The 18955-nt window shown below is 42.5% G+C and overlaps 1 protein-coding gene across 1 annotated transcript; it reads right to left on the bottom strand.

The window, feature by feature from the left end:
* Positions 1–6853: 6853 nt before the first annotated feature.
* Positions 6854–18893, bottom strand: LOC120066482 (transcription initiation factor TFIID subunit 3-like). Its single transcript, XM_039017881.1, has 7 exons — positions 18553–18893; positions 17571–17822; positions 15490–17333; positions 15284–15366; positions 11854–12115; positions 9718–9824; positions 6854–9236 (listed from the first exon to the last, which is right to left on the bottom strand). Exons 1-7 carry the CDS (start codon positions 18716–18718, stop codon positions 9122–9124), a joined length of 2829 nt encoding a protein of 942 aa, XP_038873809.1. The 5' UTR covers positions 18719–18893; the 3' UTR covers positions 6854–9121.
* Positions 18894–18955: the final 62 nt, after the last annotated feature.

Here is an 18955-nt window from a genome sequence, read left to right as displayed (position 1 = left end):
TGCAGTGTGTGTGCACTTCATGCAGGCTGGGCGGGTATCATAGGGATAAGACTGACATGATGAAGGGGATCCTCTCTTCCTCTGATCTGAGCATAAATCCCTCCTGTTTCAGCACTACTCTTACAGTCTTAGTTTCCACATAAATCATTTAACGCTGATGTGGAAATACTAGCAAGTCTTTGTGATGTGTTGATGCTGTCTGTCTGCCTGTGTGTCTGCCTGCGTGTGTGCCTGTGTCTCTGCCTGTGTGTCTGCCTGTCTCTCTACCTCTGACTCTGTCTGTGCTAGGGGCAATTGCACATTCATATTCTGCACATCTACCATTCCAGTGTTTAATTGCTATATTGAAATTACTTCGCCACCAAGGCCTATTTATTGCCTTACCTCCGTTATCCTACTTCATTTGCACACACTGTATATAGACTTTTTCTACTGTATTATTGACTGTATGTTTGTTTATTCCATATGTAACTCTGTGTTGTTGTATGTGTCAAACTGCTTTGCTTTATCTTGGCCAGGTCGCAGTTGTAAATGAGAACTTGTTCTCAACTGGCCTACCTGGTTAAATAAAGGTGAAATAAAAAATTAAATAAAAAAATGTATGAAGCAGAGAGCTAAAGTTCCTGGATTCTTGGCCTGACCTAAGTTAACTTACATTAGTATTTTCTGAAATACCTCTGATCCAAATGTTACATTCTAACACTGTAATATCTATAGTCTGATCCAAGTGTCACGTTCAACAGTAGGCTTGATTCTAATGGAAGGGATTTTGAAAGTAAAGCCGTATCTATTAAAGAAACAGTGAAATTATATCATTCAGGAAATAACATCAATTTTAAAGATAACACTTTTCAGAAGGTCAATATAATCTGAAAGGAAAGTCAAGAACATCCGTTAGTCAACAACATCCGTTAGTCAACCACCACATCCGTTAGTCGACCACCACATCCGTTAGTCGACCACCACATCCGTTAGTCGACCACCACATCCGTTAGTCAACCACATCCGTTAGTCAACCACCACATTCGTTAGTCAACCACATCCGTTAGTCAACCACTACATCCGTTAGTCAACCACATCCGTTAGTCAACCACATCCGTTAGTCAATCACCACATCCGTTAGTCAATCACCACATCCGTTAGTCAACCACCACATCCGTTAGTCAACCACATCATGTTAGTCAACCACCACATCCGTTAGTCAACCACCACATCCGTTAGTCAACCACATCATGTTAGTCGACCACCACATCCGTTAGTCAACCACATCCGTTAGTCAACCACCACATCCGTTAGTCAACCACATCCGTTAGTCAACCACCACATCCGTTAGTCAACCACCACATCCGTTAGTCAACCACCACATCCGTTAGTCAACCACATCATGTTAGTCAACCACCACATCCGTTAGTCAACCACCACATCCGTTAGTCAACCACATCATGTTAGTCAACCACCACATCCGTTAGTCAACCACCACATCCGTTAGTCAACCACATCATGTTAGTCAACCACACATGTTTCAGTCTCTCTCTCCCCTCTCTCTCTCTCTTCTCTCTCTCTCTCAATTCAATTTCAATTTAAGGGGCTTCATTGGCATGGGAAACATATGTTGACATTGTTTATTATCTATTTCACTTGCTTTGGCAAACGTGAAATAAGCAATAAAACATTTACAGTAAACATTACACTCACAAAAGTTCCAAAAGAATAAAGACATTTCAAATGTCATATTATGTCTATATACAGTGTTGTAATAATGTGCAAATAGGGAAAATAAATAAGTATAAATATGTGTTGTATTTACAATGGTGTTTGTTCTTCACTGGTCACCCCTTTATTGTGGCAACAGGTCACAAATCTTGCACACTGTGGTATTTCACCCAACAGATATGGGAGTTTATCAAAATGTGATTAATTTTTTTATTCTTTGTGGGTCTGTGTAATCTGAGGGAAATATGTCTCTATTATGGTCATACATTTGGCAGGTTAGGATGTGCAGCTCAGCTTCCACTCATGTTGTGAGCAGTGTGCACATAGCCAGTCTTCTCTTGAGAGCCAGGTCTGCCTTTCTCAATAGCAAGGCTATGCTCACTGAGTCTGTACACAGTCAAAGCTTTCATTAATTTTGGGTCAGTTACAGTTACACTGGGTAATCTCTGTTTAGGGCCAAATGTCATTCTTGTTTGCTCAGTTCTTTTGTTAATTCTTTCCAATGTGTCAAGTAATCATCTTTTTGTTTTCTCATGATTTGGTTGGGTCTAATTGTGTTGCTGTCCTGGGGCTCTGTGGGGTCTGTTTGTGTTTGTGAACAGAGCCCCAAGAACAGCTTGCTTAAAGGACACTTCTCCAGGTTCATCTCGCTGTAGGTTATGGCTTTGTTATGGAAGGTTTGGGAATCGCTTCCTTTTAGATGGTTCTAGAATTTAACGGCTCTTTTCTGGATTTTGATAATTAGCGGGTATCGGCCTAACTCTACTCTGCATGCATTATTTGGTGTTTTACGTTGTACACAGAGGATATTTTTGCAGAATTCTGCATGCAGAGTCCCATTTTGTGAATTCTTGGTTGGTGAGCGGACCTCAGACCTAATAACCATAAAGGGCAATGGGTTCTATAACTGATTGAAGTATTTTTAGCCAGATCCTAATTGGTATGTCAAATTTGATATTCCTTTTGATGGCGTAGGCCTTTCTTGCCTTGTCTCTCAGATCGTTCACAGCTTTGTGGAAGTTACCTGTGACGCTGATGTTTAGATCGAGGTATGTATAGTTTTTGGTGTGCTCTAGGGCAACGGTGTCTAGATGGAATTTGTATTTGTGGTCCTGGCAACTGGACCTTTTTTTGGAACACCATTATTTTGGTGTCTCTGAGATTTACTGTCAGGGCCCAGGTCTGTCAGAATCTGTGCAGAATATCTAGGTGCTGCTGTAGGCCCTCCTTGGTTGGTGACAGAAGAACCAGATCATCAGCAAATAGTAGACATTTGACTTCAGATTCTAGTAGGGTGAGGCCGGGTGCTGCAGCCTGTTCTAGTACCACTTTCCCTTTCTATTAGTGGATGCACTTTCACATGGGTCTGATTGTGAAAACGGATTCTGAAACTTCTGTCAGTCTGTGTCTTGTTATCCATTATTTTGTAGAAATGAAAGCTCCATCCGTAGGTATTGGTTCAGGGTATTGGTTCTGAGTATTGGTTCAGGGTATTAGTCGTTTCTGGCCAGTGACTATGTCTATGAGAACCTCCAGTCCAAGCCCTGTGATGACCAGCTTTAATTGGCTCATCTAAACACCCTCAGATAAACAATTTATGATGGAACAGATGACCCGGCAACAAGACCTGGCAACAAGCTGTGAATGTATGAGACTTGACACCCAACAGCGTGGGGGGGGGGGGGGGGGGGAAGAGAGAGAGAGAGACATCTTAACTACCCAACACCATCAGATGCGTTTGGCTAAGATGATGGTCACAACCATTCCTATAACCTTGTTTCTGCTGACGTCGCCATCTCCCTGTAGGTCTCACACATCTCCAATATATCTCCTAAGGTCTCACATGTCACACAGGAGAGGAAACGGTTTGCTTGTAAGAAAGGATATGCTCGACATTGATATTATTCTTACGTTAGCAGGGAAGAGCTCGTATAAGTCCAGTTCAATTTCAAATGCCAAACTTGTTTACACCACTTTCTCTCTCTCGGTCTCTCTCTCTCTCTCCCTCTGTTTACACTTTCTGTAACAGTGACTTGACTTAAACCCTGCACATACTGTATAATGCTTCCTGGCTTTTTATAAGCACATCTGAGCATACCACACTTTCTATAAAGAAAGGCATTTGAGGGAAATGTTTACACATTCAATGATCTATGTATTGTTCATTGAATGCATGGTGTTGTATAACCTGATGAAGATGGCAGAGAGCCGCCATTAAAACACGTTTTTAGTTATCTGTACAAAGCACAGTTGGTAAATGAGCTTATCTTGCAAGAGAACACTTTTCACTTCTCTTTTTCCAAGGTCCTGTTTCACTTCCTCTCAGACTTCTTCACATCAGAAGACTGTCTTCTTCCCATCAAGGGCCAGCTGTGGCACACACAAACACACACACACTTTCACTCTTTATCTCATAACATTCTCTATACGCCATTACATTTTTAGCACTCACCTACACTATCCACCCACCCAGCCACCACCCATACAACACAACACAATCCAAGCATGACAGTATAGTGCATCAGTTCTGCTTTCTGCCTGGCCAAATATTTCAATTTACTGTGAAGATTTCAACAAGATTTGGAGCCCACATCATCTGACTCAAGCAGTCTAAAATAGACCAAAATGAAACCCCCAGCATGAGATGTACCGGGTTGTGACAGACAGGCAGGCATACAGACTGACAGAGAGACAGGAAGGCAGCCAAGCAGACAGACAGACCGACAGACAGGCAGAGAGACAGACTGACAGAGAGACAGACAGGCAGAGAGAAAGACAGACAGACAGAGACAGACAAATAGGGAGATAGACAGAAGGAATAGTGTAGGTATCTCCTTAAAGGTGCAATCTGCAATGGTTACAGCTATTCAATGGTTGTTTCAATTAATAATATATTATAGACCCATTGGAGTACAGATGACAGATTCTGGTTTTAAATGTCATCACGATGCAAGTTACAAACCAATTGCCTCCTAACTCATGGAGAGACATGAGATAAAAAATGCTGCCTGTTACTATGGTGATGATTTCGCTGCTTGCATGGTGTTGCTATTCCTATTATCGGCACAGGTACTGTTATATACTGTATATAAAAGGAGAGATCTGGAGAGCGAAATGTAACATTAACATGTATCCTATTAACGACGGCAAAACAAAAACCCAGTCCCTATTCACTGGGTGGCCGTGTCTAGTTATTTGACCTCTGAAGTGAAGCACCATAGGATTTGGCAAGATAGCACAATTATTATTATTTTTTTCATTTTTCAAAATCAAACATTGCTAACAGCACATGCCATTTTTACCTACAGACAGATGGGTATCAACAAAATAGTTCCCTGCATGATATAGGCCTCATTATGGTCCAATCAGAACATCTATTTACTCGTCTACTGTAATCCCATGGCACCTGTGGTTTGTTGCATCATGTGGGCTAGAAGACACACTACAAAAGCTACTGGACTTTAATTACAGTTCAAATTGCAGAAAGTGAAAGGGGGATACCTAGTCAGTTGTACAACTGAACGTATTCAACTGAAATGTGTCTTCCACATTTAACCCAACCCGTCTGAATCAGAGCGGTGCGGGGGGCTGCCTTAAATCGACATCCACGGCGCCCGGGGAACAGTGGGTAGAACGACAGATTTTTACCTTGTCTGCTCGGGGCCAAACTATTCCTCAGAGACGTTCCACATGGTTTCTACAGCATTCTGTGCACAAAATGAATTCCACTTCTTCACGCCCCATAATCCAACATTGGATAAGAGCACCACACTCAATGTCATGGCATGTGAAGAAGCCTGCCAGTACCTGCATTAAGAATGACACCATGTGGTCATACGGAGAAATGCAAAATTTGAAGAATTGCTGTGTAATGGAACATAACTGTGCTGCATAGTGCCTGACAGACCTTTAAATTGACTAAATACTGTGTATTACAACACCAGGAAGACATTACTTCTTTAACATTCTACCTACCCTTGGATTTTTTATATTTTTTATTTATCCTTTATTTTACCAGGTAAGTTGACTGAGAACACATTGTCATTTACAGCAACAACCTGGGGAATAGTTACAGGGGAGAGGAGGGGGATGAATGAGCCAATTGTAAACTGGGGTTTATTAGGTGACCGTGATGGTTTGAGGGCCAGATTGGGAATTTAGCCAGGACACCGGGGTTAACACCCCTACTCTTACAATAAGTGCCATGGGATCTTTAATGACCTCAGAGAGTCAGGACACCCGTTTAATGTCCCATCCGAAAGACGGCACCCTACACAGGGCAGTGTCCCCAATCACTGCCCCGGGGCATTACGATATTTTTTTTTTTTAGACCAGAGGAAAGAGTGCCTCCTACTGGCCCTCCAACACCACTTCCAGCAGCATCCGGTCTCCCATCCAGGAACTGACCAGGACCAACCCTGCTTAGCTTCAGAAGAAAGCCAGCAGTGGTATGCAAGGTGGTATGCTGCTGATTTTTAAGTCTTATAAAGACATTATGAAGGATCATACATGTCTTCAGCAAATAATAAAGCATTTTACCTGTCAGCTTTAAGTAAAGTATTACTGGAACGTTTACACTAGGCTTTAGACTAAGTAAACGCTCTGCGCTGGATTCTTGAACATTCTAGTAGGCTCCATTTGAGCAATCAACATGAGGTGTTTCTTGAATATTATCCACTAGACTTCTGGGTGCCAGTCTGTTAAATCTCTTGCCAACTCCTTATGGAAGGGGACTGTGGACAAGGGAGAGGAAACTACTTATTTTGGGCTGTATGACTCCATACTCCTCAGACAATTCAAATCCAAATGACAGCAAAAAAAAAATGACACTGCTTCTTTATCCAAACATTTCAGATTAATTTAACAAATTCAACTTCGGTTTTGTTAAAATATTTCCACTGTATTTTCATGAATTAAAAGCATCAAAACAAAATAAACTAAGACAAAAGTATCTTAGGGTAAAAGGGTGAGAATTGCACACAGAACAATCAATGTAAAAAAAAAAAAATCACAATGGAAGATAGAAGTGGGATATGAACCTGAATCATGGAAACAAGGACAGATACGTACAGAGAACTTGGGTACAGATGAAGATGACCAACTGCCATCCTAAAAAATGGAAAGAGTAATGACATTTGTGTAGTTAACACTGTTAGGCTTTAATATATGAAATATCAGCAAAATTAGATACCTTTACAATGAGCACAGCTACTGTTTAACTGATTGGAAGACAATCTATATGAAAAATAAAAATACAAAAACTTACTTGAAAAAATAACCATAAATTACAGAAATTCATTTAAGTTAAAAACCAATAATCTGGAAATGGATTTAACAAATTAGAATAAAAGTCCTAAGAACAAAATGCATGTGGCTTGGTTGGAAGTTGGTATTTACACACAAAGGCAGTCACCTTTATATACAACCCCCTACGTATTTATTTGGACAGGGAAGCTAAAACTTTTCAATTTGGCTCTAAACTCCAGCATTTTGGATTTGAGATCAAATATTTTATATGCGGTGACTACAGAATGTCCTATTTTCATACATATCTGTTATACCGTTTAGAAATTAATGCATTTAGTCCCCCCATTTGAAGTTGTCATTACAAGTACAGTATTTGGACAAATTAACTTATAGTATGTTACATTTAGTCAAAAGATTAGTATTTAGTCCCATATTCCTAGCACACAATGACTACATCAAGTTTGTGACTCTACAAACCTGTTGGATGCATTTGCAGTTTGTTTAGTTTGTGTTACAGATTATGTTGTGCCCAATAGAAATTAAATGAATGGTAAACAACATTGTGTAATTTTGGAGTCTCTTTTATTGTAAATAAGAATAGAATGTTTTCTGAACTACATGAATGTGGATGCTACCATGATTACAGATAGTTCTGAATGAATCGTGAATAATGATGAGTGAGAAAGTTAGAGGCATAAATATCATAACACCTTATAAAAATGCTAACCTGTTTTTGTTAATGGTTAGAGGTTTGCATGTTTTAGGGGCATGATCTTTGTGAATATAACTTTCTCACTCATCATTATTCACGATTCAAGTCATGATTATCCGTAATCATGGTAGCATCCACATGAATCTAAAATATTCTATTCTTATTTACAATAAAAGTGACTCCAAATTGACACAATACATTATTTACCATAGCTTTCTATTGGACACAACATGATCAGAAACACAGCCAAAACAAACTGCAAATGCATCCAACTCGCTTGTAGAGTCACAAGCGTTATGTAGTCATTGTGTGCTAAAAATATGGGAACAAATAATCAACTTTTGAGTAAATGTAATACACTATAAGTGAATTTGTCGACATTCAAATGGGCGGACTAGATACATAAAGTGCATTAATTTCTAAACGGTATAACAGATATGTATGAAAATACCCTCAAATAAAACAGGACATTGTGTAGTCACCGCATATAAAATATTTGATCTCAAATCCAAAATGCTGGAGCATAGAGCCACTAAAAGTTTAAGCTTCACTTTCTCAATAAATACGTAGGGGAGTATACATTACACATTTAAGGATACTGCAGCAGAAAACCGAGAGGGGGAATTTTAAACAGGTAGAATCTGAATCTGTCATTCAGTTTGATATTATTGACCTTATTTTATGTGACAATACTAGCCTGGTTCCCAGATGTGTTGTCTTGCTGTCTCCAACTCAAGACAATAGCCATCGGAATTGGCAAGAGCACACACAGATCTGGGACCAGGCTATGACAATACTAAGGTAAACAACAATAATAATATGAGGATGGATGAATGTAGACTTCTCTCTATACCCTGTTCTCTTTGACAACATTGAACTCAACAATTATCTGTTTGAAGCCATGATGATTGAAAAGCATAATCTCCGTGACAACATCAGAGCACCTGAACATTCCTTCCTGAACACTGGGCTCTCACATCAACAGAGGCTGCGTCCCGATTATCTACCCAAGTGTGCACTTGCAAGTGCACACTCCAAGAGATTGTTCAATCCATGAAAGGGACTGTGATGTGGAGTGCTAGTGCACACTGACAGAAGGGTAGAAAACCGGGACGCAGCCTTAAAAGCACCCCCCTCCCCAAAACACTTTACAGAAGGGAGGGGAAGGAAGCGTAGTAACCATGGAACCCACAGAATGGCGGTTGGACATGTGCTGGTTAAAGAGTCTGTATTTCTTTGTTTCCTACAGTCATACACGGGCGCTATCATATCATTGGCTCATCATGTCATTCACTAAAGTCATCAGGAGGTGTGAATGTCTCATCTGTTATGTTTTTCCACTTTTCTTTCTTTCTTTGTTTACAGCAGTGTCCCAAGAGGATGGCTTGAAGAAGCAATCAGTCCAGCAAATGAACAGTCCTAAGTGAGCTTTGTTTTGCATAGTCTCTCTCAATGCACTTTGTGTTTCCTCTTCTTGTGTTTTTTGTCCTTTTTCTTTCCGGCACACTTCACACAGAACCACTGCTGGTCCTCGGGAGGGGCCGAGACCATCCCGACACAAGGCCTGGGGGGAGAAAGACGGAATCAGTGAGTGATAAAAAGGAGGGAAGATGGAATGATCAAATAGAGATTCATAGTAAGAGTAGATCAGCTTTCCACAGTGTAGCATAAGTTGTATTCTTTAGGTTACAACAAGTCAATGTTCCAACTTGTCAATGTTCCTCACTATGGTTTTACAGCAATAACTAGTCAATGTTCCTCATTATGGTTCTACAGTAATAACTAGTCAATGTTCCTCACTATGGTTTTACAGTAATAACTAGTCAATGTTCCTCACTATGGTTTTACAGTAATAACTAGTCAATGTTCCTCACTATGGTTCTACAGTAATAACTAGTCAATGTTCCTCACTATGGTTTTACAGTAAATGAATGAATGAATAAACAAATATATGAATTAAATCAATGGATGGATGAACAAACAAATTAACAAATGAATAAATAAATGAATTAATGGCTGGATTAATGAATCCAAACCTCTCTTACCAGTGGTACCAGTCATCACAGTCATCACAGCCAATCATGGGACTACCGTCGTCAGGCTTGTTACAACCAGGACAGATCCAGACCTTGTTTCCCCACTCATCACGGACCTACAGGGGAAACAACATTAGCAACAAGACAATCAGGAGTACAATAAGAATATGCATCACATAAAATAAACGTGTTTATTATGTATGCCAATGTACACCGAGTGTACAAAACATTAGGAACATCTGCTCTTCCCCAGGTGAATTCAGGTGTTTATTATGTAGGGCCAATGTACACCGAGTGTACAAAACATTAGGAACATCTGCTCTTCCCCAGGTGAATTCAGGTGTTTATTATGTATGCCAATGTACACCGAGTGTACAAAACATTAGGAACATCTGCTCTTCCCCAGGTGAATTCAGGTGTTTATTATGTAGGGCCAATGTACACCGAGTGTACAAAACATTAGGAACATCTGCTCTTCCCCAGGTGAATTCAGGTGTTTATTATGTAGGGCCAATGTACACCGAGTGTACAAAACATTAGGAACATCTGCTCTTCCCCAGGTGAATTCAGGTGTTTATTATGTAGGGCCAATGTACACCGAGTGTACAAAACATTAGGAACATCTGCTCTTCCCCAGGTGAATTCAGGTGTTTATTATGTAGGGCCAATGTACACCGAGTGTACAAAACATTAGGAACATCTGCTCTTTCCCAGGTGAATTCAGGTGTTTATTATGTAGGGCCAATGTACACCGAGTGTACAAAACATTAGGAACATCTGCTCTTCCCCAGGTGAATTCAGGTGTTTATTATGTAGGGCCAATGTACACCGAGTGTACAAAACATTAGGAACATCTGCTCTTCCCCAGGTGAATTCAGGTGTTTATTATGTAGGGCCAATGTACACCGAGTGTACAAAACATTAGGAGCATCTGCTCTTCCCCAGGTGAATTCAGGTGTTTATTATGTAGGGCCAATGTACACCGAGTGTACAAAACATTAGGAACATCTGCTCTTCCCCAGGTGAATTCAGGCGAATGTTATGATCCCTTCTTGATGTCACTTCTTAAATCCAGTTCAATTTGTGTAGATGAAGGGGAGGAGACGGGTTAAGAATGATTTTTAAGCCTTGAGACAATTGAGACATGGATTGTCTAGTGTGTGCCAATCAGAGGGTGAATGGGCAAGACAACCGATTTAAGTGCCTTTGAACGGGGTGTGGTAGTAAGTGCCAGGCAATTTGTGTCATGAACTGCAACGCTGCTCAACAGTTTCCAGTGTGTATCAAGAATGGTCCATCACCCAAAGGACATCCAGCCAACTTGACACAACTGTGGGAAGCATTGGAGTCAACTTGATCCAGCATTGACGTGGAATGCTTCTGACACCTTGTAGAGCCCCGATGAATTGAGGCTGTTCTGAGGGCTAAAGGGGTTCAACTCGATATTAATGAGGTGTTCCTAATGTTTGGTATACACAGTGTATATCCATGACCTGTTACTATCCGGAGCAATGGAGAACATGCTCAAGACTATGCATGCTGCAGTTGTGCTTCTTCAATAAAAACATATTTCAAAACACATAGGAGTAGAAAGACATGGAAACGTATATCTCCCTCACTGACTTTAAGCATCAGCTGTCAGAGCAGATTACAGATCATTACAGCTGTACACAGCCCATCTCTAAACAGCCCACTAAAATACTTCATCCTAATATATACATACATATATTGCTCCTTTTCACCCTGGTATCTCTACTTGCACATTCATCTTCTACACATCTATCACTCCAGTGTTTTAATTGCTAAGTTTGAATTATTTCGCCACTATGGCCTATTTATTGCCTTACCTCCCTAATCTTACTACACTTGCACACTCTGTATGTATATTTGTCTATTGTGTTATTGACTGTACGTTTGTTTATCACATGTGTAACTCTGTATTGTTGTTTGTGTCGCACTGCTTTGCTTTATCTTGGGCCAGGTCGCAGTTGTAAATGAGAACTTGTTCACAACTGGCCTACCTGGTTAAATAAAGGTGAAATAAAAATGTTAAAAATGAGATGTATATGAGTGATTAAGGGGGTCCCTCAGGAAGACAGAATAGTCAGGAGAGATACATGAGTAATAAAGTGCGGTGGCACTCACCACATATGTCTTGACAGTTTCAGTGACCACGCTGCGTACACATGTTTTGCCGGAGGATGCGGGGGACAGCATGGCAGGGGGAGGGCTGTCAGGGGGAAGATGGGATGCAGGAGGTGCCAACGAGGGTATTGGAGGGAGGATTGGAGGAGGTGGCGGCAGCTGAAGGCGATTGCCGGGTCCAGATTTGGTGGCGGGGGTCTTGGGAGCTGGCATCTTAGGCGGTGGCAGCGGCTCGGAATTCACGACCACCTTGCTGATAACTCTGGAGATAGGCAGAAAGAGCGAAAAAGAGGGAAGGCGAGAGAGAGAGAGCGAGAGAAGAAGAGAAAGAGAGACATCAGAACAGAGCCAATGAGAAATGACTTCATGCGGGTCAAAATAAGAGTCCCTGAACCACATAGGACCAGCCACAGCACTTGTTTTGTACATCTATGTATAATTATTCCTGTGTCAGTGTGTGCTATACATGTTTGATGCAGCTGAATGCCGCAGCCAAATTAAGTTAAAGGTGCAATATGTAGAAATTGCTCAGCATTTCCTGGTTACTAAAATTCTAATAGTTCGCTTAATTTCAATTTGTGACAAAACAAGCAATGTATAGTGTAGATAATCATTGTACCATCTAAACCGCTGTGAAATCTATTTTCAAACACCAAAAAATATTGTATTTTCAAATGTTTGAAGCTGGTGTACAAAATCAAAAGTAAAAGACAAAAACGTAACTTAAGAACGGGCAGCATAGAAATAGTGCCACATAAAACAGATTTACCTACATACACCAGTCAATAGTTTGGACACACCTACTCATTCCAGGGTTTATCTTTACATTGTAGAATAATAGTGAAGACATCAAAACTATGAAATAACACATATGGAATCACGTAGTAACCAAAAGTGTTAAACAAATCAAAATATATTTTTTATTTGAGATTCTTCAAAGTTTTCCCCCTTTGCCTTGATGACAGCTTTGCACACACTTGGCATTCTCTCAAACAGCTTTATGAGGTAGTCACCTGGAATACATTTCAATTAACACGTGTGCCTTCTTAAAAGTTCATTTGTGGAATGTCTTTCCTTCTTAATGCGTTTGAGCCAATCAGTTGTGTTGTGACAAGGTAGGGATGGTATACAGAAGATAGCCCTATCTGGTAAAAGACAAAGTCCATATTATGGCAATAACAGCTCAAATAAGCAAAGAGAAACAGTCCATCATTACTTTAAGACATGAAGGTCAGTCAATACGGAAAATGTCAAGAACTTTGAACGTTTCTTCAAGTGCAGTCGCAAAAACCATCAAGCGCTATGATGAAACTGGCTCTCATGAAGACCACCACAGGAATGGAAGACCCAGAGTTACCTCTGCTGCAGAGGATACGTTCATTAGAGTTACCAGCCTCAGATTTCACCCCAAATAAATGCTACAGAGTTCAAGTAACAGACACATCTCAATAACAACTGTTCAGAGGAGACTGTGTGAATCAGGCCTTCATGGTCAAATTGCTGCAAAGAAACCACTACTAAAGGACACCAATAATAAGAAGAGACTTGCTTGGGCCAAGAAACACGAGCAATGGACATTAGACAGGTGGATATCTGTCCTTTGGTCTGAAGAGTCCAATTTTTAGATTTTTGGTTCCAACCGCTGTGTTTTTGTGAGACGCAGAGTAGGTGAACGCATGATCTCCGCATGTGTGGTTCCCACCGTGAAGCATGGAGGAGGTGTGATGGTGCTTTGCTGGTGACACTGTCTGTGATTTATTTAGAATTCAAGGCACACTTAACAAGCATGGCTACCACAGCATTCTGCAGCGATGATCTGGCCTCCACAATCACCTGAATTTAACCCAATTGAGATGGTTTAGGATAAGTTGGACCGCAGAGTGAAGGAAAAGCAGCCAACAAGTCCATGCGCCGAATACAACAGGTGGAGACCATGAAATACATACTTACAAGCCCTTAACCAACAACGCAGTTCAAGAAAGAGCTAAGAAAATATTTACTAAATTAACTAAAAGTATTTTTGTAAAGTAAAAAAGTAACAAGAAAATAACATAATAATGAGGCTACCGGTACCGAGTCAATGTGCGGGTTTACAGGTTAGTCGAGGTAATTTCTAAAGTGACTATGCATAGATAATAAACAGCGAGTAGCAGCAGTGTAAAAACAAAGGGGAGAAAAAGAGAAACTATTTACATTGATAACAATGTAAATAGTCCGGGTGGCCATTTAATTAATTGTTCAGCAGTCTTATGGCTTGGGTGTAGAAGCTGAGAAGGAGCCTTTTGGTTCCTAGACTTGGCGATCCGGTACCGCTTACCGTGCGGTAGCAAAGAGAACAGTCTATGACTTGGATGACTGGAGTCTTAGACTATTTTTTGGGCCTTCCTCTGACGCCACCTATTATATAGGTCCTGGATGTCAGGAAGCTTGGCCCCAGTGATGTACTGGGCCATACGCACTACCCCTGAGTAGTTGCCATACCAGGAGTTGATGCAACCGGTCAGGATGCTCTCGATGGTGCAGCTGTAGAACCTTTTGAGGATCTGGGGACCCATGCCAAGTCTCGCTCACATTGGCTACGGAGAGAGTGATCACATAGTCGTCCTGAACTGCTGGTGCCCTCATCCATACTTCAGTGTTGCTTGTCTCGAAGCGAGCATAAAAGGCATTTAGCTCATCCGGTAGGCTTGCGTCACTGGGCAGCTCACGGCTGGGTTTCCCTTTGTAGTGCTCAGCATATGTGGGAACTCCTTCAAGACTGTTGGAAAAGCATTCCAGGTGAAGCTGGTTGAGAGAATGCCAAGAATGTGCAAAGCTGTCATCAAGGCAAAGGGTGGCTACATTGAAGAATCTAAAATATATTTTGATTTGTTTAACACTTTTTTGGTTACTACATGATTCCATTTGAGTTATTTCATAGTTTTGATGTCTTCACTATTATTCTACAATGTAGAAAACAGTAAAAATAAAGAAAAACCCTTGAATGACTAGGTGTGTCCAAACTTTTGACTGGTACTGTCCAATGCCGCTCTGACATATATGTATATATATTCTTAATCCATTCATTACTTATATTTAGGTGTATTTTGGAGTATATGTTGTGAAACTGTTAGATATTACTTGTTGATATTACTGCACTGTCGGAGCTAGAAGCACAAGCATTTCACTACGCTCGCAACATCTGCTAAACACGTGTATGACCAATAAATTTGAATTGATTGCTGTTTAAAAATATATATATTAAAAACCTGTTTTCGCTTTGTCACTATGGGGTATTGTGTGTAGACTGATGAGGATATATTTTTATTTAATACATTTTAGAATAAGGCTGTAACGTAACAAAATGTGAAAAAGGTCAAGGGGTCTTAATACTTTCTGAATGAACTGTAAATGGACTTAAAGTTGTATTGATTTGAATTGAGAAACTTACATTTTGTCCTGTCCAGCCCCCACCCTCAGGGTCAGCCTGGGGATGACAGGAGACGGGACAGTCACTGGAGTCTCCACCCTCACCTGGAACAGTGGGAAAAAGAAGGAGCAACGTGTTATTGTGTGTGTGTGTGTGTGCGTAAGATGCTTTACTAATGTTTTATAAAACGCTACACTACAAACCAATACTGGGAAAAGACAAGTTACCTTTTCTAGTCTGATCTTCTCTTTTTCCTTCTCTCGCTTCTCCTTCTCTTTCTTCTTCTCCTCTTTCTCTCTCTCCTTCTCCCTCTCCTTTTCCTTGTCTTTATCTTTCTTCTTCTTCTTCTCCTTCTTGTCTTTCTTCTTGTCCTTCTCCTTGCTCTTCACATCCTTGTCCTGGAGGATGGGGGGAAGAGGGGGCAACATCGAGGGGATGCGGAGACACGTCGACGGGCTGAACAGGACAGGCATGTCACCCAAACTGAACGGGGTGAGGGAGGATATCTTCTGCCTGTCCTTGCCCTTCTCCCGCTTGTCTTTGTCCTTCTTGCTCTTCTCCTTGTCTTTCTTCTTGTCTTTGTGTTTGTCCTTCTCCTTCTTGCCGCTGCCATCCCCTCCAGCGCGGGATTTGATCTTGATCATGGAGCCCTCCGGACTGCCAAACCCTATCATCTGACCCTGGAAGTGTTCCCTGAGGTCGTCCTTGTTTCCAAGGTCCTTCCATGGCATCTTGGCCTCTTTGGAGAAAGAATCTTTGCTCTTGTCCCTGTTCTTATCCTTGTTCTTCTCTTTCATCTTCCCCCTGTCCTTATCCCTCTCTTTATCTTTCGGTTTCTCTCCTTTCTCCTTCTTCTTCATCTTTGTCTTCAGCTCCTTCTTCAGTTTCTTCTTGATGTCAGTCGAGGAGATGAGTTTGTTCTTCTCCTGGTACATCTTGAGGAGGGGCTCCGGCGTCGGGGGTGAGGCGGACGCTGAGGAGAGGTACGATTCGTCCTGGGGTTGTCCTGCCGAGGGATCCCCCTGGTTTACCTTGCGTATGACCTCATTGATGGAGTCGTCCATGGTCCAGTTCCCGGGGCCGCTACCTGCGTTGAGGTGTAATGGCGTGGACAGGTCTTTAGCCATGCTGTTGGCTCCCAGTGAGAGCTTAGGCATTCCTCCTGGCTCCATGATAGTGAGCCTCCGGGGAGAGGAGAAGCCATCGTTCTCCGACTCGCAGCCCGACGAGAAGGCGAAGGGGTCGGGCTCCCGCTCGGCGCATGCCCTGGCGATCACAGTGTCGATGGAGTCGTCGATATCGGCGTTGTCTGTGCCAGGTTCGACGAGTTTACTAGAGACGAAACCTGCAAGCTCGTGGTCCTCCAGGCTCTGCACGTGGATATTCTCCTTCCCCATCCTCTCACTGAGGGCTGACAGGGGCAGCCTCTGTAGGCCAAGGGCCTGAGCCTCCGACTTGCCCTGGGGGTGAGACCCAGACTTGGCTCCAGAGCCTATTTTGGGGCTCTTGGGACTTTTAGGGCTCTTGTTACGACAAGGGGACTTTTTCCTTTCCTTGGAAGATTTGGGCGAGCGGATGGGGCTGCCTGACATAGCCCCACCAGCGTTGACCCCCTTGGTGGACTTAGTCCGTGGCCTGCCGGGGGATGAACCTTTGGGCCCTTTGCGGCCTTGACTGCCATGTGACTTATGATCCGAGTGTCTCCCGGGGGTCACCGGCTGGGGTCTGAACGACGTTGGAGGCCCAGGTGTCTCAGGGGACAGAGACATTGAACCCAGGCTGTCGTGCGAGTGGGAGGCCATCATGCCTGGAGGAACACGCTGGGGGTTGAGAGAGGTGAGGGGCTCCCTGGGCTCCATACTCCAGTCGGGGCTGAAGCCGGGGTGCATGCGAGGCCTCTTGGAGGTGGGCATCATACCCATGGCTGCGTCGGGGCTGTCCAGGTGTCTCTTCACAGGGTGGTTCTCATCGTTCACCGCCTCGTCGTCATCCATATCCTCGTCGGTATCGTCCAGCGGGACCTGCATGGCCTCAGCAGAGGTGCCCATGTCACCAAGGGCTTCCTCCTCTTCTGCAGTTGAGAGAGAGATAATACTGAGTTAAATCAAAATCACTCAATCTTCCAGAGTCTGACTGGCATTGAATTAAAGGTCAAAGATAAAAACATGATCTGTTTGACAAAACCTCATAAACACACAAATACAGAAGCATACTCTCCCCATCACTCCCTATCTCACAACATTCTCCATGCACAGCTGTTCTCCATAGAGGTAGGTTGTGTAACACACACACAATGCTACAGCCTTACCTTCCTGTAGTGAGACCAAAGGTGGCATATAATCTGGAATGTAGTCCTTCCTCTCCTCTGCGTCCCCCCGGACCCCCACTCCAGGCTGAGGGAACTGCAGCATGTTGTTCTTGCTGAGGGGGAAGAGGGGCGTCTGCTGGGCGAACCCTACGGGCTCCAGGTTGTGGACATAGTCCTCCAGCTCAGATAGACTCACCCCCAGCAGCCTAAATGCCTGGCCTACGTCATCCAGCACTGGGTCTGTTCTCCCATCTAGGAACAGACAGGAGAATGCATGAGACATCACACCGAAAGGTCTTCTTTTACATGCATCTTCCTAAGGGTCAAACCCAAGGGGTGAGACTGAATGGACAACAAGGATCATATCATGCCAGGACTTGTCTGCATACAGTATTTCCTTTGTCATACAGATCATCCTCTTTCTTAAATCATGGTTTGATTGAGCAAAAATGAAGATATCCTAAACCATTAGCTGTTAGGTCTTCAGCAAATAGTTGCTTTTCTGTAATTTCATCCTGTGCAATTATTGACAAACCTACTATATTTATAGGACAGTATTTTCTTAAAAGCCATTCTAAATGAGATACCACACTGTTTTCCTTCTCTGCCATGTTGAACACTCCCCTGTGTTGACATCTGCGCTAACCATGTCGGACACAGCATGACCGGTTTTAGAGAAACACAAATACACATGGCCAAAACATACACAATTAAGCTAACTAAACAGCTACATACATGCAATACTTAGAAAATGTATACTCGCAAACATAACTAAGTCTGGTCATTGATTACATAATGTGGCTAAATAACATAGTTGGTTAGCAACTTGGTTATCTTTACTGAAAAGGTATATTATTAGCACTAACGTTAGGCCTCGGTTGGAGGGGTTGCTTAGTCACAGAGCCGGGAATAAACAACGTGACTCAATACCTAGCCAGATCACTTTCACTTCAAGTAGACATTTCAGAAATACAGTACTTACAGAGCTCCGAATATCGATGACAACCCCTGGCCAACTGCTGGATATATCTGTGCATAACATCGGAAAGCAGGTCGCAGGCGGTGAGCTGCACCGCATCCCAGCCCAACGCTTGGCAGATCTGCGCCACCGACACACGCAGCAGCGAGCGGGCATAGCTCTCGCACATCACGGTGACTTTAGTAACGGTCGTGGCTTCGTCAATCCCTACTATAGAACATCTTCCTGGTCTTCATGATGCATGAAATACATGCAGGTCGCGAACAAAACGCTCGATGAGGGTTAATTTTGACATCTATTCGAGTAAATATGTTGGCGGTCTTGTCAGAACCGCCATCTTGTTTCCACCGACAAACCCATCGATTAGACATGCGCAAAAACATGGGACAACCCACAGAAGGTACGT

This window comes from Salvelinus namaycush, chromosome 21, assembly GCF_016432855.1.
Source record: "Salvelinus namaycush isolate Seneca chromosome 21, SaNama_1.0, whole genome shotgun sequence".
Classification (NCBI taxonomy): Eukaryota; Metazoa; Chordata; class Actinopteri; order Salmoniformes; family Salmonidae; genus Salvelinus; species Salvelinus namaycush.
Note: the sequence above shows the minus strand (reverse complement) of the source record. Positions and strands in the feature narration are given on the sequence as shown.

Coding starts and splice junctions, on each gene's coding strand:
- LOC120066482 (XM_039017881.1), bottom strand. CDS start 18,718: ATGTGCGAGAGCTATGCCCGCTCGCTGCTGCGTGTGTCGGTGGCGCAG. Junction 17,334..17,570: donor TTTGGTCTCACTACAGGAAG/GTAAGGCTGTAG, acceptor TCTCAACTGCAG/AAGAGGAGGAAGCCCTTGGT. Junction 9,825..11,853: donor AAACTGTCAAGACATATGTG/GTGAGTGCCACC, acceptor TTTCCCCTGTAG/GTCCGTGATGAGTGGGGAAA.